Here is a 20,866-nt window from a genome sequence, read left to right as displayed (position 1 = left end):
TAATATAAGGTTCCTTTTATCTCCTTTTTGAGTGCCTCATACTGATACCTATCACGATGTGGGGTTACAGTGTTAGATGGATGAGTAATGCAATTTGATATGGTAATTCTTTTGTTTCTCAAATAGATAGAAAGAGATAATCCTATAACTGTATTTTAGAAAATGGCATTATATTACAATCCTAATTTGTTATTTTAAAAAGACTGTGCACAAAGAAAAAAGAAAAGCAGAGTCTGATTTACCTTGCGAATTATCTAAATACCATTGTCCCCTCAGGTGTAATGTAACTGAAATGTTAAATGAGGTTCATTCTTTTAAAATAGAGGTACATGAATTCCTAATATGAATGGATAAAACAGTGACATCTGAGTTTCCTGGCTTTATCTCAAATTTATGTAGCATGTATTCATCTTGCGGAGACTTATTTGAAAATATATGAAAGAAGGAAGAGCTAGATAGTGATGTTCAGTTGTAGTAGAAGGTCAGACGGTGAGATGTTCTAGAAAAGGAAAAAGTGTGTTGGAAAATCTCTTGTAGTTGAGAATGATGGTATATTGGTGCTTAGAACACAAGTATGAATTGTATGTTTTTCTTTAGAAAGATGCTATAGGTTTAGAAGTATTTCAAAGGTAGAAGAGTTCCTGAAAGACTTTGCATTGGGTTATCTATTTAGGATAGATAATGCTAATATATGAGAAAATAATAGGGAAGTAAATTAATTTGTTTGCTACTTTGAAACTTTGCACATCAATAAAGGATGTACTTAAAGCAACCTACGAGATATTAAAAGAAAAAATTAAAGGGGAGTTTTTTAACTAATGACAGAATTAGATTGTGAAGTTTATTATCAGAGGTATAAGATCTCCTAACTGCTGGATTAATGTGAGACCTTCAGGGAGATTCTTTATTCCATATATGCCTATTGAGCATCTGCTGCTCAATTCTGTCAAAAATATATTTCTGGGGTAGACAAATAACAGTTGTAATTCACAATGGCTGTGTGCATTGTATGCAGTGCATAGACTACAAAAGATTGCTGCAGACAAAGTGGTTTATTATTAATTTCTGGGCTTGTACCAGATTCTTGACTAAAATTGGATGAGTAGAATATTACTTTGTTTCCAAAGTCTGGCTCCTTTGAGTGTCTTACTTAGTCCTTGCTTTGCGTGACATGAAAAACCACCCCCAAACCTCTCTCTGTTTGGCAGAATTGGATTATGTGTTCTCCAAGCTAGAGGAAAGGCATGAGTGATTCTAAATATTTAGTGTTAGAGTTGCTAACAGAGGTTTTAGGGTTTTTCCCCCCCAGAGCAGTGGGATGCATTTTCATTATATGTTATTTACCTGTGTTCTTTGTACAGTTAGCTGAAAATTCTTCACTGTTTCTTCTTGAATTATAACCACAAATTCTCTTGCTTCTGTCCATCTTTCCTACCAAAATTTCTGCTTTTCTATGCTGCTAGCTCTGGAAAGCTGGCGTGCCATTTCATTACTTGTACCTGAAATCTCTTAAGTTGTATTACATGTGCCTGAAGGAGATCTGGCCATCAGGGATATTACCATAAAGAAATAAATACATTTGCACCATTCCTTAATCTATTTTGAAATGGTTTTCTGTGTGTAGCATGCTATTGAAGTTAAAATACCTATTTGTGAATTAGATGTTAGAAAGATGTCTCAAAAATATTTATAGCAGCATACTCAGTTTTTTAGTGTTCTCAGTTATACAGCTAAATAAGTATATCAAAGTTACATTATAAAAAAATATTTACTGCTAAATTAAGGAGATCAAGAAGTTCTGTTAGTTTTAAAAATGTACACAAACAGGACAATTGACACATAATTAGTTTTATTTTCATTGCTGTTTGAACTATTTTTTGCAATCCCAAAAAGTGTATCAAACTATGGAATGGATCATTGAGGAGTACTTGTCTCAAGTTTATACTTTCAGTGTAAACCAAACTTGTCTTCAAAACAAAAATGTGACATAAGAAAAGAAAGCTGCACCCTTTTGCAGAGCACAGGCTTCTGAGTGTGCACCTGGCAAGAAGCACTTTTCATCCTGTGTGAATTATCAAATGTGCTTTAAAAATAATTTGGAAATAGTATTTTGAGTCTCCTGTATGTTGATTTTGTACCACTGGAAACTGACACTAAGTGTTAAACAATGGATAAGGGCAACTTGAAAGAGATTACAAGGTCTGATTGTGCTTTCATACACTTCACTAATTGATAGATTTTCTTTTAGTGTTCTGTTTGGTCTTTTTTCCCTGTACTTTATTTTTCATGGAAATAAGTAACTGGTGTTTACAATAATATGGAAACTGTACTGTGATAAAGGTAATAGGGAATCTTTCCACTTCTGCTTTAATGTGAACATTGCTTCTCCCTGTCATATCAATTGGCATTTTAACATCTTCTTCACAAAATTAATGTGGTTATCTTGAAAGTTTTAAAGTTTGAAAGACTTCTTCAGAAATTCCTATGGATGTCAACTAATGCAAAATAAGTTTTTCTTCTTTTTAAAGAGAATGTGCATAGATGCAGAATGAACTGTGTGATGGGAATTTTCTCTGTACACTAGGTCATTGTCTTCTTTTTTCCTGACAGCAACAGCTGGGATGAGCATGTCTTTGAACTAGTTCTACCAAAAGCCTGTATGGTTGGACATGTGGACTTCAAATTTGTTTTGAATTCAAACATCACAAACATTCCCCAGATTCAAGTGACTTTACTGAAAAATAAAGCTCCAGGCTTAGGGAAAGTCAATGGTAAGAAAAAACTAGGATATCTTTCAAAACATTATTTCTTTTCTCAAACTCATTATTCTCTGTGATGTGCATCAGAAAAATTTCTTGTAATTTTGTAAGTATTTAACTTGTACTGATTTATTCTGTTTCCCGGTATCATGGGCTCTTTTCAGTTACCATGCTTGAATGTAAATTGGGGAGACAAACTGGGTAAACAGTTTCAAAATCTTGACATTTATGCAAATAAAAGTACATAGTTCAAAAAGACTGAACTGAATTATAATTCTATACTGCATTAATCCTACAATCATTAAAAATAAGTTGTCAATTATAAATCATCCTAGAGATTGACTGATGAAGCAAACGGTGTTCATTTAAGGTCTCTATGTAGTAAAAAAAAATATACTAAATTATTCCAAGTCACAGAAGGAGATTATTTGCCAGTGAGAAAATAGCAAGGCTTTTCTTGATACAAGTGAAAAATCCCATGGCTTCCTTGGGAATTCTCTCATCATTTGGCTCATTGACTAAGCTATGTGAAAGCTACAGTATTATTTCACCTTTTATTCTTGCAGCTTTGACAGAGTAGACCAAAGTTAGGAACGTTCTTGCCTTGGGAAGACTCCTAACTGGACTCTGCATCTTATTAGCTCTCAGGGAACCTGTGAGGGGGTAGCATAAATTGAAAAGTCAGTTCTTTGATGTGGAAGTGCCTCCACTGGGATTTTCCTGTGGTGAGAGCATTTGTTTCATGTCCTGCTGCCTTGTCTGCTAGGCGTGGAAGGTATTACATACTGCACCTCCTTTTATTGAGGCACAATTGCTTATCTTTATCTGGCCACCTCCTTTTCAAAAGCTTTTGGGAACTGACTATTTCAGAGAAATCTTGCTGTCAGATATTATTAAATTGCTTGCTGGATATAAATTGTGTTGAGAAGAGCAGCAAGCATGATCATAAAAGCCCCTTTTCCCTCCTTTTTCTATTTTTTTCAATTGCTAAGAAAGACCATTCCACTTAAACATAAGAGTAACAGTAAATTTCAAAAAGAAATATAGGCATTTCAAAGATCATTAACATGTTTTCATAAAACTTCACTGTGTAGCATCCCCCAGTGTTTAACAACAAATATGTGTGCTGGAGATGCTCTCTAAAATACTGTAAACTGGTTGTAAACCCAAGAACAAAATATTCTAGCATAGTAATATAGTTTGAGGAACATGTACTCTTTTAGGGCTTGAGATGATTTAGGTTTAACAGAAGTGCTGGCTGTGACTGCAGGACAGCAGTCAGCAGATGCTCTCTCAGTTTCTTCATTTTTGTTAATCCTTGCTGTAAAACCTGAATTTTAACATGGAGAAAAAAATTGTTCTATCAAAGAAAAAACTAGAACAGATTGTCCATGGTTCTCTCCTGAATGGAACCTTTGTTTTCAGCATGATTTCAGTCCATTTGTAGATCTGGATGTCAGAATTAATCTGAGAATCTTCACCTATGTAACAAAACAATAGAAGAAAAGCTAAACTCTTTTCCTTAATGCTTCAGTTTTAAACACTTCTGAACAAACAGTTCCATGAGTTGGTAATTCCTTGGAGACATTTGATTTAGCTATGAACTAAATTGCCAGAGCTCTCTGTGAATGCTTTTCAGCAGAGCATACTGATCAGAAGACATGACAGAGCTCTTCATTTCTTCATTTCTTCTGAAATGTCTTCAGAAAATGACATTTCACTTTCTTGCATGTAATATACTGGAATTTGCTTTTTTGTATTACAAGGTAGAAAAGGCATCAAATGGGGGTCAGGCAGTTTGGAAAGGTCTGGGGAATGTGAGAGCACCTGCAAGGCAGCCTTGGCAAAGTCTTTTTTCTTTTTTGTTCATAGGATTGGAGATCCACAGCTAACCAACATCTTCTCCAACTGTAACTGCATTGCAGTTGTTTCCTTACCTTTTTCAATTTCTTGAGTTTTGGAAAAGGACTTTAGTGACATTTGCCTTTTTTCTTTGCACTCTTGAATAAAATAATAGGACACTAATGATTTCATTATAAGGGAAGACAAAGCTAGGTAATTTATATCTGTGATAGATCTTAACCAAAGGAGAAGGAATATTCAACATTGTTTGGCTCTTACAAATGTATAAAAACCTCAGACTGAAATTCGATTAACTCCCCCTCCAACTTCTCTCCTTCCAGAGGGGGAGAGAAAGGAACTAAAATTGTAAGATAATGAGATGTAGGGAAGATGTGCAGAGCAGAATTTATTCAGTCATTCTTTTGTATGACAGGAGCCCTGGAAACAGTTAAATATGTAGTGTGTAGTAATGGGAAGGCCAGAGGCATAATTCTTCTGGTTGGGAATTAATGGTTTTGGTCTGGCAGTTAATTCACTATATATGCTTCTTGTTAATTTGCCTCCATGTCCTCTTCATTTATAATTCATGTGATCCATTTAATTGGAAAAAGGGCTGTGTTTAACTATTACCAAAATAATGTTTGATGTTCAGCAGGAGCAATCCAGTTATTTTATGTTTAAATTACCGGACTTTCAGTACTGGAATCTAATTGCTTAGTCATAATCTGCAGTTGATTAATAGGGGAAGAGCATTTGGGCAGTTTTAAAACAGGTTCTTTACAGGTCATTCAGAAATACTATTTTTTTTAACTGTTTGCTGCAACTTCAATCCATATGAAAAATTTGTCCTTGTATACTTGTGGGTTTGTATTAAAAATATTGCTGTGGGCAGAAAGTTGATAATTTTGCTATGAAAACTACCTCTTCTGTTTTTCCTGAGCCTTAAGCAGTGTTTGAAATCATGCAAATATTTTTATTTCCAGAAGCAGCAGTAGATAGACAGATCGCATTTCCTTTATCTCCAGCTCATAATATAGAAGTGGAGAGAAATGGAAAACCAGGACTGGCGGAATTCAGTGAGGAAATGCAGTATATGGATGTAGAGGAACCACAATGTAAGTTTTATTGATCTTGTTATACTTCACTTAAAATAGGACCTTGCTTTTTACTTGTTTCAAATGATACTTTTGAATTCCTCTGCAAAAATTTCCCAGACATTAAAATAGACTAATTTCTCAGCTGTCTTCAAAGTTATTTTTCTCTCTTATCTGTTTGCTGAGGAGTTAAATGTTTAATACAAATGCACTAGAAATATCCTAAACTACTGGAGAGGCTTGGTGCTTAGAAGCAGATTAATGTTTATTTGAGTTTAGAAATCAAGTAGATTGATATGGCACCTTTCTAATTTAATTGCTAGCCTGTTTCAGCAGTATTTTACTTTGTTTCTTTGGCTAGTTTTAGTATAATTTTTCTTTGCATACCTGGCTTTTGTAGACATTACTGCAGTAAACCAATAAGGAACAGAACATAAAGAATTCATAACTTGGCCACGTCACACTGTGCCTGTTTTTATAACCTTGTTGTTAACTAGCACTCTTCCACAAAATATCTTAGACTGTGAAAGGATTGTGTGGGTCTTAGTGAGGAGAGCTGCAGACTAAAATTTGACAGTTGGAGCGACTCAGTTCTAGAGTGATGGTTCTTTTTCTTGGTCCTTTCAACAATCTTACTTTACACCTGTGTTTCTCTCATGTAATCAGCCTTATCTAGAGCATGACTGTCAAGGTCCTTTCCAACCCAAACTATTCTATGATCCTATGACTCCAGGAAGGAGGGATTAGAAAGAATGAAGGGAAGGATCAAAGGGGTGATAAAAGTGCTGAAAGGAGGTGTTTGATGCTGAGAAAGGAACAGCAGATGAGTGAAGATGATCTCAGTAATTTGTATATCCTATAGAAGAACAAATCCTTGTTTTAAATTTATTATTTGTTTTGGTTTGTTTTTAAACAGTGTTGTTCTGCTTCAGTAATGACCCAGTAAGGATTGTGGCTCTGTATATATTGGTTCATTATTTAATCAGTTGTGTATTTTGTGGCTTTTATAAGCCAGTCAACATATATATTAATCAATATCATCTGACTGAAAATGGTTTTAAAATTGTTGTTTGCCTTAATTGATTTCACTGGACAATGTCTAAAAGTGAACTTCAGGTCTTTTTTTGTCAAAAGGTATATGTACTTAGTGATCTGAGTTTGACATGGTGCATTTTTAATCCATGAAAATGATCAGATTTTATGGCTTAATTATGACTAATTCAGATCCATATTACTTATGTTTTTCTAAGGTCTTAGATTGTGTCCATTTCTGGAGGAACACAAGGAAGATATACTTTGTGGTCCAGTATGGCTGGCTACTGGACTTGATCTGTCAGGACATGCTGGAATGTTGACACTAACAAGTCCAAAGCTTGTTAAAGGTAAAGCAGTTTATTATGCTGTTTGCATGAAGCCTGTGAGACTGAAGTGCATCTTGTACTTCTGTAGTCAAACATAGGTTTGTTATTTATCTTTACATTGAGTTTCTGTTTCAAACCGATGGTAAACTACTGTAATTAACATGGTTGATCTGTTCTATTTACAATTTGCAATCTGTTTAAACTGTGCAAATTCTCCCTCCTCCTTTTTTCTTCTCTACTTTTAGGCATGGCTGGTGGCAAGTACCGTTCATTTTTAATTCATGTCAAAGCAGTGAATGACAGAGGAACAGAAGAAATCTGCAATGGTGGCATTAGACCAGTGGTTAGAATACCTCCTCTAAAACCTCAGACAAACAAGGGCCATTCACTTGCTTCATTGTTGGCAAAAGTTGCAGCAGGCAAGGTAATGAATATGCAAGGAAGATACATTTTGTTTGGTAGTTGTAGACTTGGTATGATTCATGTCTGCTGAAAACTAAGCAGCTGTTAGCAGAATTAAGATCCATTAAAATCTACTTTCTAAAGAGGTGACACTGTGTTGACACCTTCTAGAATTAGAGTTCAACATTTCTAAGTTGTTTCTTCTGTGCAGATTGAATTGCAAAGATCTGTTCTGCCACTTTCACATTCTGAACACTTGTTTTTGAAACTTGTGTTCCCTTGAGTATTTTCAGTTGTTGATAGATCTTATCCTTCTGTGAAGATGTGTGTGTGTGTGTGTGTGTGTGTGTGTGTGTGCGTGTGTATTGTTCTGTATTAAAGCAATTAGTGAATAAAAGTGGTTTATTTTGGTATAATGCTCAAGCTGAGAGATTTTAGCAAACTGCTTACTTTTCACTGAACAAGGTATAAAAATAGATCAGAACCAATGTGATTTATGAATGTTATTTTTCCCAAAAATAAAAGGAAAAGCCATCTAGCAAAATTGAAGCTACTACTTCTTCAAGAAAATCAGATAATCTGCGAGGCTGTGACTTACTGCAAGAAGTCTCTGTAACAATTCGAAGATTTAAAAAAACTTCAATTTCAAAGGAAAGGTTAGTAGGTGTTTTTTAATTCTAAAAAAATACTAGCTTTAGTTATGCTTCTTATCAAAAGCTTAGGTCTTGAAATAGCTCAGGTCAAGATGCTGTTTTAAGTTGGTATTTCATAAGCTTATTTTGTTTGGAAAATTCTGTAAATTGCAAGTAAGAGGGCACTATGCTGTGAAAGTTGTGGTAGAATAACACTATGCATGAAATTTTATGTTGAGTGAGGTTTTTTTGCCTGACTTCAAAAGGCAAAGGTAAATAAGTTTTAAAACAAATGTTTTTTAAAAGAAGCATCTTCCCTTTCTATTTCCACATTGCCTTGTTTTGTACAGAAGAATTTATATTATTTGTCAAAAATTTTAGAATCAAATTTAGCTAACAAAAAAGTGGTTGAAGTCTTTGGTTTGGTACTGCAGACCTAGGTGAAGGTAATACAGTATTTAAAGTGTATTACCAGCTGCCACCCTGCAGTGGTGGCACTGACTGTAATGGGCTTAAAGAGGTCAACGAGGCTGCAAAGAGGTATGTGCAAACAGTTGATAAGAGTTTTGTAGATGGTGAAAGTTTGTTTAGGTTTAGAAGTTGCTAGACAAGCTAATGGGGGGGAAAACTTCATAGGAGTTTGCTAGATGTATTGTAAAGTAGGAAGTTCTGTGAGCACAAAGCAGGATGACTGGGAATGTATGCACAGAAGGTATTGCATATGCTTGTGTACTACTTTTACTTTCATCTAGAATTCTCTTTTTTTGCTGCTCCTAAGACAGAATACAAAGCTGAGAATGGCCGTATTGGTTAATTGTGGTTTTCTTTCCTTCCCCTCCTCCCCAGAGTTCAGCGGTGTGCCATGTTACAGTTTTCAGAGTTCCATGAGAAGCTGCTCACCACTCTTTGCAAGAAGACAGAGGATGGTCTGACTACAGAACATGCTCAGAGTCTTGTACTCGACACACTTTGTTGGCTGGCCGGAGTGTATTCAAATGGCCCTGGCAGGTAAGGGAGGAATTATGTTCAGATTATCATGGCTGTTTCTCAGTATCAGTTTGGCTAAAAAAAAAAAAAAATTAGGTTTGTGTAATTCTCTAAAGTATGCAACTTGTTTTCACAGCTCAAAGGAAGGAAACGACAGTTTGCTTTCTAAAACACGTAAATGTGTCTCTGATATTATACGTGTTTGCTTCTTTGAAGCTGGGCGGAGCATAGCTCACAAATGTGCACGATTCCTTGCACTGTGCATCAGGTCAGTGCTAATTATTTGCATTTATTTATTTTTGTTTATTTCTGTTTTACATGTATTTTGGGGATTTGCATGCATTCTGAACTGAATATTTTGTTTGTTGCTGTTTGACGTTGAATTCATAAAGCAGCAAAACCTGGTAGATGTTCTGCTCAGGAAATATGTGTTTAGGGTGTGACTGCAAAGAACACCAGTCTTTCAGCTTCATCTCCTGGAGGAGACTTCATCCCTCATTCTTACTTTCTTAAATGTTAAAGTGTCTGTGTTTTTTTGTAGCAATGGCAGGTGTGACCCGAGTCAGCAAGGGTTTGGATCAGTTCTTCTAAAAGCTTTACTTGACAATATGCCTCTTTTGCCTGCTGCTGCCACAGGCGGTACGTATGCAGTGTTTCTTGTCATAAACATACACGGTGCATTTGTTGTTTGTCGAGTTGTGTTGGACTCTCTTGTGAAATTAGTATGAGGTAATTGTTCAGTTAGTACAAAATGCTCCTTGGAGTGGTCTGGTCATGAAGTAAACATTTGCAGTTGGTGAAATTTTAAGCAAATAAACTCACTTAAACTTAAAGTGAAGGCTGACATTTTTGAAGAACTTAAGTAACTTTTCTAAAAATTCTGAAAGGTGTTTAGCAACAACAGATTCTGTTGACATAAGTAACAGGGTGGTCTGTTATCTTTTAAAATTAGGAGATAGCCAGGAAACTTGGCCATCCAAATGATGTCCAACTAGCAATCCACTTCTGATTCTTCTGCACTACAAGGAAATTTTAACTAAATTAAATTTCTTTCTTACCTATATTGCAGTGTAATGGTCTCTTAGCACCTTGTTGAAGCATCTGGAGTGCCAGATGGAATGACAAGATGACTTCACCCTTGTATTTTGGGTGGCGAGGCCTGCTTTTCACACTAGGATATTGTTGAATTGTTTCTAGCTTGGCATCACCAATGAGTCTTACAGAGAAATTGGTTTGCATTCCAAAAGGCTTGTTGTACTACCACCCAGGTCAAAACACATAACACAGTGCTACAGGGCGTATGGAATGCACAGGCAGGGAAGGAGAAGGAGGAAGCTGAGATTTGTGTTTTTGTACAGAACCATGGTACTGTGCTGCCAGAACTGATTTGTTTGGAAGCAGTGCCTCCAGCAAATATGGATTAAGGAGACAGCAACCAGAACCAGAAGATGGAAGGAGGAAAAGAGTTGGCTCTGGAGTATGGCTTGGCTCTGGTGGGATTGGAGCCTCTAGCCAAGCACCTTAATATATCAAGAGCATTTTGATTGCTGTCAGCAGGAGAAATGAAGGAAGTGTGCAGAGCTGTCTCTTGGGAACCCTTTTTTCCTTCAATTATGTGTTAGTTGATAAGAGAATCAGAAGTACTTGTAGGAACTTAAGATTGCAGAATGATTCTTAATTAAAGCCTCTCAAGAAAGGGGAAGGGGTAGAATATCTCCTAGTCTGTATTCAGACCATTAGGTAATTATCACTTTCTCAGTCAAAAGTTTGTCATGTTTCACGTGAATTTTTTTTTTTTAATGCAGGATCTGTGTATTGGTATTTTGTATTGCTGAACTATGTAAAAGATGAAGATCTGGCAGGATGCAGCACAGCTTGTGCATCGTTGCTGACTGCGGTGTCCCGGCAGCTGCAGGATCGCCTAACACCAATGGAAGCGTTACTTCAGACAAGGTAGTAAGAAATGTGGTTGTTGTAGACTTAATAAAAACAGGCCTAAGAACCATCTAATGCGGTCCTTTGGTGTTCTGAAAAAGGTTGTGTGTTAACACTTTGCTGTATTTGTTTGAGCAAGAATTAATTTGCTAAAGTTCAGGAAAATAGTTTTAACTTGTGTGAAATTAAAGTTGAATTTAATTGCTGTGTCACATGTTAAATTAGCAAATATGTATGTGGTGTTTGAAGTCTGTGGAATCCTTAAGTTAGTATTTATGATTTTTAGTGTAAAGACTTTAACAGCATGTCATATTTTGACTCCTGGAAGGAATTAAGTATATTAAATCGTTTCAGTTTGGCACAGTGCTTCACAAAGCTATAGTCTTTCAGTAGGTTGACAGTACATTTAACATATTTCTTCCAAAGGCCATATTCTAGGTGTAGAGACCTGGAGTAATTTAGTGGGAATGCAGGTTCTTCTTTTAAATTATATATCAGTGTAATTTAGGACTGTGATGTTACATCTTTTCCATACTGAACTGATTGGCCATTTAAGTTTGGACTTAGATGATATGAAAAGGAAATTTTGGATGATTCAGTTGTGTAGCAGCTTCCAAAGCTGCATTTTGGTGAAGGAAAAATACTGCTGTTTGACATCTCTTTCAGTTGTGGTTTGGGTGCAAGAGTTTTCCTCAAAGCCAAACAAGATCAAGGTAGAAAAGGTTTGGTGGAGGTTAGTTCAGAATTTTCAGGTAAAATCAAAATGTAATAGAAAATGTAGTAAGGGAAGGTGTAGAGGAGGGAGAATATCTGCTAATTTTTGCTTTTGTTTTTGAAGAACTATAATTCCAAAATACTTCATAAAAACTTAGTCTCAGGTGTTATACTTGGATCCTTATCCTGCTGTCTACTGTATTCCTCAGCTTAGTTGTTAATTAATTTCACCATTTGTAGTCGTTACAGTTGATTAGAATACCTATCCCAGCAAAAGAAATGGTATCTGGAAAAATTTAGAATTTTAAAAAAACAAGTGAATTGAATCAAATGGAGGAGACAAAAGTGAAAATTATACTTGACATGAGAATGGCACCTTTCTGTGGGAATCAAGTTGATCCTTCGTATAAATTGCTTCCAAGTACTTTGTTAAAAAAGTACTTGGAAGCAATTAAGGTTCTTAGAAGGTTTTCCTTCTTTACAGTTGCCCACTTTTGAATTTGGTACATGTGACATTTCAGATCACCTTGTGGGGAGCACATGCTGTCTGCATCGCAAGGGAAGATTTCTGAAGTGAGCCCGTTCTTGGTGTCCTTCAAGCTTAGATTTTCTGAATGTTTCTAGACAGTGTTTTACTGATTTTCTTCTTGAAACGTAATTTGCTTTCTCTTTTAATTCCATAACCCCGTAGGTAGTTTGAAGAGTAGCAGGAAATCCCTTATTTGATTACAATAGCTCTCTAGCAAGGACTGACTATTTCTTGATTTAGTTTACTAATTCAGGCAAAATTTGTGGGTCTTTCATAAGTCTGTGGATTGAGAGAATACTGTAATTTTTGGGTTTTGGTTTTTATGTTCCGTTTTTTATAAACAGAAGTTTGTAGGCAGCCATAACTTTCCCCTTTTTCCCTTTCCCCGAATTGTATCTTTTTTGTCTACGTTTGGCTTGCAAAATTTACACTATTGTGTTTTTCCTCTTTGTCCTTGGTCCCAGGTGCAATAGGCTAACATCTGGTAATCAGCTAAAAGCAGATGTCTTATTAACAGATCTGCACATTCATGGGAGAATAATACTTATTTTACTATCATGTGCTGCAATAAATCAAGTGAAACTTGAAAGGATAAGGCCAGTAGGGTGTGTTACATGATTTGCAGTTCATAAAACAATAAAAAAGGGATTTTAGATAGGATTTTAGACTGTCTTACAAAAAAACAGGTTGGTTTTGTCTCTAGCAAATCTAAAACAATTTCTCCAGCCTCTTATTGAAAGTACCACATTCTTGTCATCATGGAATTAAATGATTCTAAATATTGTAAGGTGTTACATGATTTAGTTATTGTTATGATTCGCACTTGAACTGTCTCTGGCTCTCATCTAATCTGAAAACTCTCCTGCTGCTCCATTTAGTGCTTGTAGGGGGATAGAATATAAGAAAATAAAGATACTGTAGAAAGTAATCTTACCCCTAAGGAGTTGCAGCTGGGCCAATTAGCAAAGATTATGAACAGGCCTGACTTTAACAGGCCACTGCTGTAACCAATAAGAACAGTGTTATAAAAGAGTGGGTTGGCTGGTTGAGAGGGGAACTGGAGTCAGTTGGTAACTGTGTGAAGAAGAAAGAGTTGGTGCCCTGAGGAGCTGCCCACGAGAAACACCAAGAAGGTGTGAATCTTTTGTGATAAGGAGACAACAGTATGGAACCCCTGCCATAAGATAACAACAAGTGCTTGTGTCCTCCCCATGTTGGCACTGGAGAGCAGATTCTTTCATTCTACACAAATTCTGGATGTCTGAAGTGTATGTGTATCTTCATTGTATTCTCCAGATCTGTAGTCATTCCTAAAGAATTTCCTTCAGCTTCTTTGGTCATTGCCTTCCTTGTATTGTGATACACAAAATTTTACACATTATTCTAGTTGAGGGCACTGATGAATGAACCAGAAGAGGTATTTCACATAGTTTACATTCATTACTGCACGGATGAATACAGTGATTGATAAGTTTTTACATTACGTTCTTGATTTAGTCTTTGTTGATGTACCTTCTATGTCCTTTTGTGAAAAGGATTGGTAAGGAAACTCAAAACTGTGAACCTGATCATTCCTGCTGAAGAACAGGTAAAAGGCACTATACTTGTTGAAATAAATCTGGGCTGGACAGTATAAATTAAACCCTCTGCAGTATGTTAAAATTCTGATTCTACTCTACAATACTCTTGCCGAATTTTGACATTTCATCACCTGCTTATTTAATAAATCAAACTCTTTATTTAAAACATGTAAGTAATCAGTGTTAGTGTTGAGCTGACCTGATTTATTCAATGTTTAAATCTGATGTCTAAAGCAGGCTGTGAGGGTACCACACTGAATTTTGTCTGAGCATTTTTGTGTGTTTTAGTAGCCACTTTACAGGAGCATGTTTTCTTGGCCTGTGTTCAAAAAAAGGTTTTTACCTTGGTGCTGGTGTTGTATTCATGTAGACATTTACACTTCTGTGATTATTTGATCAAAAAAGACATTTAAACATTTAAGTTCCAGCCTTGTCAGCATGTTGGGGGCTTTTACCTCAGCTGGTAAAGAAAAGAGGGACTGCTTGGAGGAAGAAGGAAAAGGGAGTGGAAGAACTTACTACCCTTGCTAGTGTGTTTGTGGAAATATTTCCAATTTCTTCTGTCTCTTGCCAAAGTGCAGAGTGTTGTTTCTCACTTTTGTATCTACACAGATGCCTTTCGTTCTACTCTGGCTTTAGTAATTTAGCCTGATTTCCATTTTTTTCCTCTTTTCAGGTATTGGTAATTGGCTGATAATAGGTATTGGTAAACACTAAAAAAACCCCAAAACAAAAAAACCCACCTTTAAACAAAAACAAACCCACAAACAAACAAAACAAACTCACTGATTTTGATACTACTTTGGAGTTTCCTTGTTCTTGGCTTATAAAGCCTTAATTAATTTGGGACAACTTGGAGTGATAGTGCTATTTTTTGCCCTCGAGTACTGCCAGAGTAAATGCTATGAGTTTTCCTCTGTTGAGGTATTTATCACAAGTGTTGATTGGTATGCCTAGCAGCATTTCCTTTTTTAATTCTTACTTCAGCTGGAAGAACAAGCTGAGGTGGAATTTCTTCTGCCATTTTGAAACAGTACTGTGTTTTTATTGACTTCAGACTAATGTCTCATTTACCATGTGCAGGTGTGTGTCTTGCTCATTGTCTAAGGCTTGTTCTATTTTCATGTCTAGTGTGATTGTGTGTCATGTTTCCAGGACAATATTACATCTTCAAGGAAATTACTTGCTTAGCATTATAAGCTGTTTGAAAATGCCATCAAATAAATAATTTTAATAAACTATAAGCAAGTGATAATTTCTAAGATGTGTCTAACGAATGAACAGAATAGTTTGGAGTGTAATAAATCTGGATCATAAAATACTTGGTCTTTTACTGTAAATAATTTTATATGAGTTCCTGTTGTGTGAATGGTGCTGTTTGTCTTATTTGCAGATATGGATTATACAGCTCACCTTTTGATCCAGTTCTGTTTGATTTGGAAATATGTGGCTCTTCTTGTAAAAATGTATACAACAGCAGTATTGGAGTGCAGTCAGATGAAATTGATTTGTCTGATGTTCTATCAGGTATGTATGTTTAGCAGTGATTGATTGTGGTAGAATGAGTAAATCTGTTATAGTGTTTTCTTTTCCTGAAGATGTGATTTTATACTTTCCAACCAAGCTGAAGTCCGAGAGGTATTCTCTTGCTCATGGTATCTTTTACATTTCCTGTGGCCTTAGGACAAGAAGAAAAAGCCTCTTTCTGGAATCTGTTTTCTTATCCTGTGGAATATCTCAGGGTAGAGATTAGACAGAAAGGCTGCTCTCATTCTGTGGGTCAGTCATCTAGGAATCATCTGGCACCTCTTTCAAGTAACTTCCTTGAGCTGTGTTATTATTCATTTAGGCTAGCAGGACTCACATAGGCAAAGAAACCTAAATGGATTTTTCTGAAGTTGGAAAGCTGCTATATGGCATTCTTCTACTTAAATACAAAGGTTTAATGAGGTATTTTTTCCGTTTTAGAGGAGTTAAATATCTTAAAAGCATATTTGTGTCTATCTTCTCAGGTTAATTTATAAGTGACTCTTTAAGCTTTGCGGTGTCCTAAAGAACTAAATAGTTTTTATCTGTCAGGAAATTATTTCCATAGTAAGTGTGGTCATCAGTCATAGTGATTCCTTTCCTTCTCTTGTGTGCTATTGTCTTTCTCCTTCTTGTCCCTTCCTCCATGCAACTCTGAATTTGTTTGGATATTGATTCATAGTCTGGGTTTTATACTAAATATGTCTATGTTCTTAGTTGGTCTGACAGTTTCTTCCTCTTCCTTTCAGGTAACATCAATATATTTTTGCAAGCTAATTTGCTTTCAGTGTAGAAAAAATAGAGCATCCATATATGTTTTTTTTCTGGAATTAAGGTTATGCTACACTTCTGTCACAGTTGACAATTTGACTTATTAATATGCTCTCTTCAGATTTGACAGCAAATCCCCTTTTATATTGAGGATGTGATAATGTAATGTTGCTTCTTCTACAACATGATCTAATAAAATATGTGCATTATATTTAGTTGTCCCTTTTGACATTTCATTAATTGAAATGTCACTATGAAGAAAACATTGGCTGACTGTGCAGATACATGTTTCTTTTTCAGGAAATGGGAAAATAAGTAGCTGTGCAGCTGCTGAAGGTAGTTTTACTTCCCTTACTGGACTTCTGGAAGTTGAACCTCTGCACTTTACCTGTGTTTCAACAAGTGATGGAACTAGAATAGAAAGGGACGATGCAAGTACGTTTACTGGTATATACAATTTTTCATTTTTTCTACTTAGCATAGTTCCATAGTACATTTTTAATTTAACATTATGGCACTGTTTGAAAAACTCATTGTTGTAGTTTTACAAAATGTTAAAATGTTTTTGTCTGTGATTTTTTTTTTCTTGAATAATTTCTATATGTGAAGTTAAACGTCTTGGATCTTAGCAAACAAAGTGGATTGAAAAAAATATTAACTTGAATCCATTTGTTTCTATTGGAGAGTATAATGTACAAGTTTGCATCTTTACCTTAAAAGCTTTTGTGGTGTAAGAATTCCAGAGCAATACATGGCTTTTCTGTAATCCAAGTGTTACATGCAAGACCAAGTGCATAGTCTACAAGCCATATACTTTGTAACTCAAGATGATGTTACCTTGTAGCAAGAACTGGATTTAAAAGAAGTTTCACTTGTTTTTGCATTGCTCTGAACAATTTATAAAGAATTAAATGTGTGTTTTATAATTTCTACATAGGTGTTTTATTTTGTTTGTTTGTTTCATGCCAGTGAGTACCTTTGGGGTTACCCCAGCAGTTGGTGGCCTCTCTTCTGGAACAGTTGGGGAAGCCTCGACAGCACTGAGTTCAGCAGCCCAGGTAGCTTTGCAGTCTCTCTCTCATGCCATGGCCTCAGCCGAGCAACAGCTCCAGGTGCTGCAAGAGAAACAGCAGCAGCTTTTGAAGCTTCAGCAACAGGTTGGAGGCCATTTGGCTCTTTTTAGTGCTGTATCTAAACTTCGAAAGCTGAGAAAGTAGTTGCAGAGCTAGATGACTTTTTTTTTTCTCCATAGTGTATTTGAGGAAGGAACTGCTCAGCACTCTGGTTCACTCTTCTTAAGCAAAGTGCTGGTAGTGTCTCCCATCCTTCTTTGGTCTTTGAGACTTATTTTTTGTGTATTTTAAGGGTGGGTTGGGAGTTTGTAATGAAACCCAAGTCTTCATAAGTATATCATTCTGAATTGAAAAAGCATACTGAAATTAAGACAGTTGCTGACACAGGGAAGTGCCAGTCATAAAGCCATTGTTAGCTGGCCAGTGCTTGGCTGTGTTGACACTACTTTGCTGTTCAGTGTAGGGTTTTTACTTTTTTTTTTGTTATTCCATATAATTACTCATGTTTTATTATTCCATATAATTACTCAGCTTGTGAGTCAAATTAAATAGTTTAATAGTTTAATTTTTCAGCTTATCTATAAGCTTTTTTCAGCTTACCTGTGTTGAAGGTAGCTTAGGTTTATTAAATCCAGTTGGATAATCAAAGTTGAACTTGTGGCTCAGTGCTACTCCCATGTTCACAAGTAGGATTATCTGCTACATACATTGCTTTCATCTTCTCCACAGAAAGCTAAGCTGGAAGCAAAACTGCATCAGACAACGGCAGCAGCGGCAGCAGCAGCATCAGCAGTTGGTCCTGTACACAACTCTGTGCCTTCCAATACAGTAGCAGCTCCAGGGTTCTTCATTCATCCTTCAGATGTCATTCCACCCACACCAAAAACAACTCCTCTCTTCATGACTCCACCTTTGACTCCACCTAATGAAGCAGTTTCTGCTGTTATTAATGCAGAGCTTGCTCAGCTTTTTCCTGGCTCAGTCATTGACCCCCCAACAGTTAACCTTGCAGCACATAACAAAAATACCAGCAAGTCTAGAATGGTAATTATTTTCTTTTTCTTAGAGAAACAAGATGCTGTAAGCATTACCAGGGTCTTAATTTGTACTTGAGTGCTAGTATATATATATATATATATATATATATATATATATATATATATTTGGGTGAGATGTGAAAAATATATTGCTAAATTTGTACCATGAGAAAAGAACTTATGAAAGCAAGATAATATTGTTACAGTACCTTAACTGGGTTCTCTTTATAGGAGCTAGCTTAACTGTGTAAGGAGTTAATAATCCTTTGAATTTAGTAGTTCATATATTTTGATGGTTCATGCTCAAATTAAGGTGTAGTGTTGTCAAAATTATATATCTTTAACAGCTCACATAAAATGCATAGATTTTAATCACTGAATTTTACTGATGTTTTTCTGCTCCTTAGAATCCACTTGGATCTGGCCTTGCTCTTGCAATATCTCATGCTTCACATTTTCTTCAACCTCCACCTCATCAGTCAATTATTATAGAGCGAATGCACTCAGGTAAAACCACAATTCCTAATAGCAGTTTTGACACATGTTCTAGTAAGAAGTGGAATATTTTTTGGGGCTTTAAATAAGTTGCTTAGCTACAGTCTCTCTTAGCTTTCCAGAGTAAAGACATTTCTCGGTTTGTATTCTGTGATACCTGTGAGTTTAAGACCTAGCACTTGAAGATAGTTGAAAAATGCTGTAGTCTTGGGGAATATGTTGGGTTTCTGAACAGAGCACCTGTTCAAAAATAATGCATAAAAAGCAAAACAGCTTCATTAAAGTTGATGCCAAAATTTTTTTCTCAAAGTGTTCAAGCTGTACTGAGGAGTTTCTGGGATTGTGTAGCTATTTTTAGCCTCAAGTATGCAAATATACCTTTTAAACAATGCAAAAATAATGGCTTTATTGTTTGAGAAGTAACATGTCTTGCTGGTTAGCACACACTGGTCTTTCAGGCAATCCTGTGTTTTTCTCACTTAGGAGCAAGAAGATTTGTGACCCTTGATTTTGGAAGACCTATATTACTGACGGATGTATTGATTCCCACTTGTGGAGATTTGGCTTCTTTGTCCATTGACATCTGGACTTTAGGAGAAGAAGTGGATGGAAGGCGACTGGTAGTGGCTACTGACATTAGCACACATTCACTTATTTTACATGACTTGTTGCCGCCCCCAGTTTGCAGGTTTATGAAGGTAAAAGGATGTTAAAGTTCTTGATGTTTGTTAGTACATGAACTTCCACCTAAGGTGCCTTCAGACCAAACTCTTTTTGGCTATAAATTTTTAATTTATTTTTGACTTGGTGTTTATTTTTCCTGTTTTGATACAATTGTGTTACAATATAGTTGCCTTTTCTTTCAGATCACTGTTATTGGTCGATATGGTAGCACAAATGCCAGAGCAAAAATCCCATTAGGATTTTATTATGGCCATACCTATATCCTACCCTATGAAAATGAGCTGAAACTAATGCATGATCCCCTCAGAGGAGAAGGTGAATCAGCAAATCAGCCAGAAATTGATCAACATTTGGCAATGATGGTTGCATTGCAAGAAGACATACAATGCAGGTTAGAAGGAAAAAAAAAGTGTATTTGCTAATTATTTTAATGTAAACCATTGGGATATCATAATGTTGTAGGTTTTTTTTTCTTCCCATTATATTCTTCAGACCAAAAAGTAGTCTGCTGTTGTAGAGTTGTTGTGAATATCTTTATTGTAATAATAAAGACTACACTGTATTTTTTTTCTCTATCTGTTTTAACAGTGCATTCACAATGGACCAGAATTTGGCTTCTGGCAGGGTGATTGTTAAATGTGTTGCTGTTTACTAATGTGTATTGAATTGTGTTTTTTGAATATTTCCCTTTAGGTACAATTTGGCCTGTCATCGGTTAGAAATCCTCCTGCAGAGTATTGACCTGCCACCACTCAATAGTGCTAACAATGCCCAGTACTTTTTGAGAAAGCCAGACAAGGCAGTAGAAGAAGACAGCAGAGTGTTTTCTGCTTACCAGGATTGCATTCAGCTGCAGCTTCAGCTCAACTTGGCTCACCATGCTGTTCAGAGACTCAAAGTAGCTTTAGGTGCAAGCAGGAAAACACTGAAGGAACAATCTGATCCAAAAGAGTTGATTCAGATGTCATCTACAGAACAGCTACGCACCATCATTAGATACTTACTGGATACTTTGCTCAGTTTGCTACATTCATCCAATGGTTAGTATTTTTTGAGGTTTTGATTTTTTTGTCATGTCAGTAGAAACAATTTCCAAGTATTTTTATGTCTTGACCTGCACTTTTCTACTATAAGGCCTTTATACTATGATTAGATGTAGAATCATAGAAATGTAGAATGGTGTTTGAGTTTGAAGGGATCTTAAAGATCCTCCAGTTCCAACACCCTGCCATGGAGAGTGACACCTTTCACTAGACCAGGCTGCTCCAAGCCACAGCTACTGTGATTTTAGTAGCTGATAGCATACTTTGTAAAGTTTTATCAGTGGCCCCAGGCTGGCCTAACCACTTCCTGAAAAGGACAGGAGAAGACGTCAAGGTCCTTCTCGCTTTTGTGTATTCCTGCATATTCCTTTTTCAGATGGTCATCTGATCTTTCTTGGGAT

General features: G+C 36.1%; 1 protein-coding gene across 5 annotated transcripts in view; it reads left to right on the top strand.

The window, feature by feature from the left end:
• Positions 1-20,866, top strand: part of BIRC6 (baculoviral IAP repeat containing 6) — a 175,555-nt gene that overhangs the window by 41,281 nt on the left and 113,408 nt on the right. For 2 of the 5 annotated variants that reach the window (XM_050972009.1, XM_050972007.1), the window contains exons 13-29: positions 2,611-2,771; positions 5,585-5,716; positions 6,946-7,077; positions 7,302-7,480; positions 7,984-8,114; positions 8,937-9,098; positions 9,214-9,345; positions 9,619-9,716; positions 10,883-11,030; positions 15,229-15,362; positions 16,434-16,580; positions 17,103-17,290; positions 17,936-18,250; positions 18,651-18,750; positions 19,222-19,436; positions 19,605-19,813; positions 20,116-20,462. In XM_050972009.1, the coding sequence (XP_050827966.1) occupies positions 2,611-2,771; positions 5,585-5,716; positions 6,946-7,077; positions 7,302-7,480; positions 7,984-8,114; positions 8,937-9,098; positions 9,214-9,345; positions 9,619-9,716; positions 10,883-11,030; positions 15,229-15,362; positions 16,434-16,580; positions 17,103-17,290; positions 17,936-18,250; positions 18,651-18,750; positions 19,222-19,436; positions 19,605-19,813; positions 20,116-20,462 (2,930 nt within the window). The remainder of the gene's footprint in view (positions 1-2,610; positions 2,772-5,584; positions 5,717-6,945; positions 7,078-7,301; positions 7,481-7,983; positions 8,115-8,936; positions 9,099-9,213; positions 9,346-9,618; positions 9,717-10,882; positions 11,031-15,228; positions 15,363-16,433; positions 16,581-17,102; positions 17,291-17,935; positions 18,251-18,650; positions 18,751-19,221; positions 19,437-19,604; positions 19,814-20,115; positions 20,463-20,866) is intronic. The other 3 variants (XM_050972011.1, XM_050972008.1, XM_050972010.1) reach the window with 3 other exon arrangements.

Source organism: Serinus canaria, chromosome 3 (assembly GCF_022539315.1).
Source record: "Serinus canaria isolate serCan28SL12 chromosome 3, serCan2020, whole genome shotgun sequence".
Taxonomy (NCBI): domain Eukaryota; kingdom Metazoa; phylum Chordata; class Aves; order Passeriformes; family Fringillidae; genus Serinus; species Serinus canaria.
This window is presented reverse-complemented; position numbering and strand designations above follow the sequence as displayed.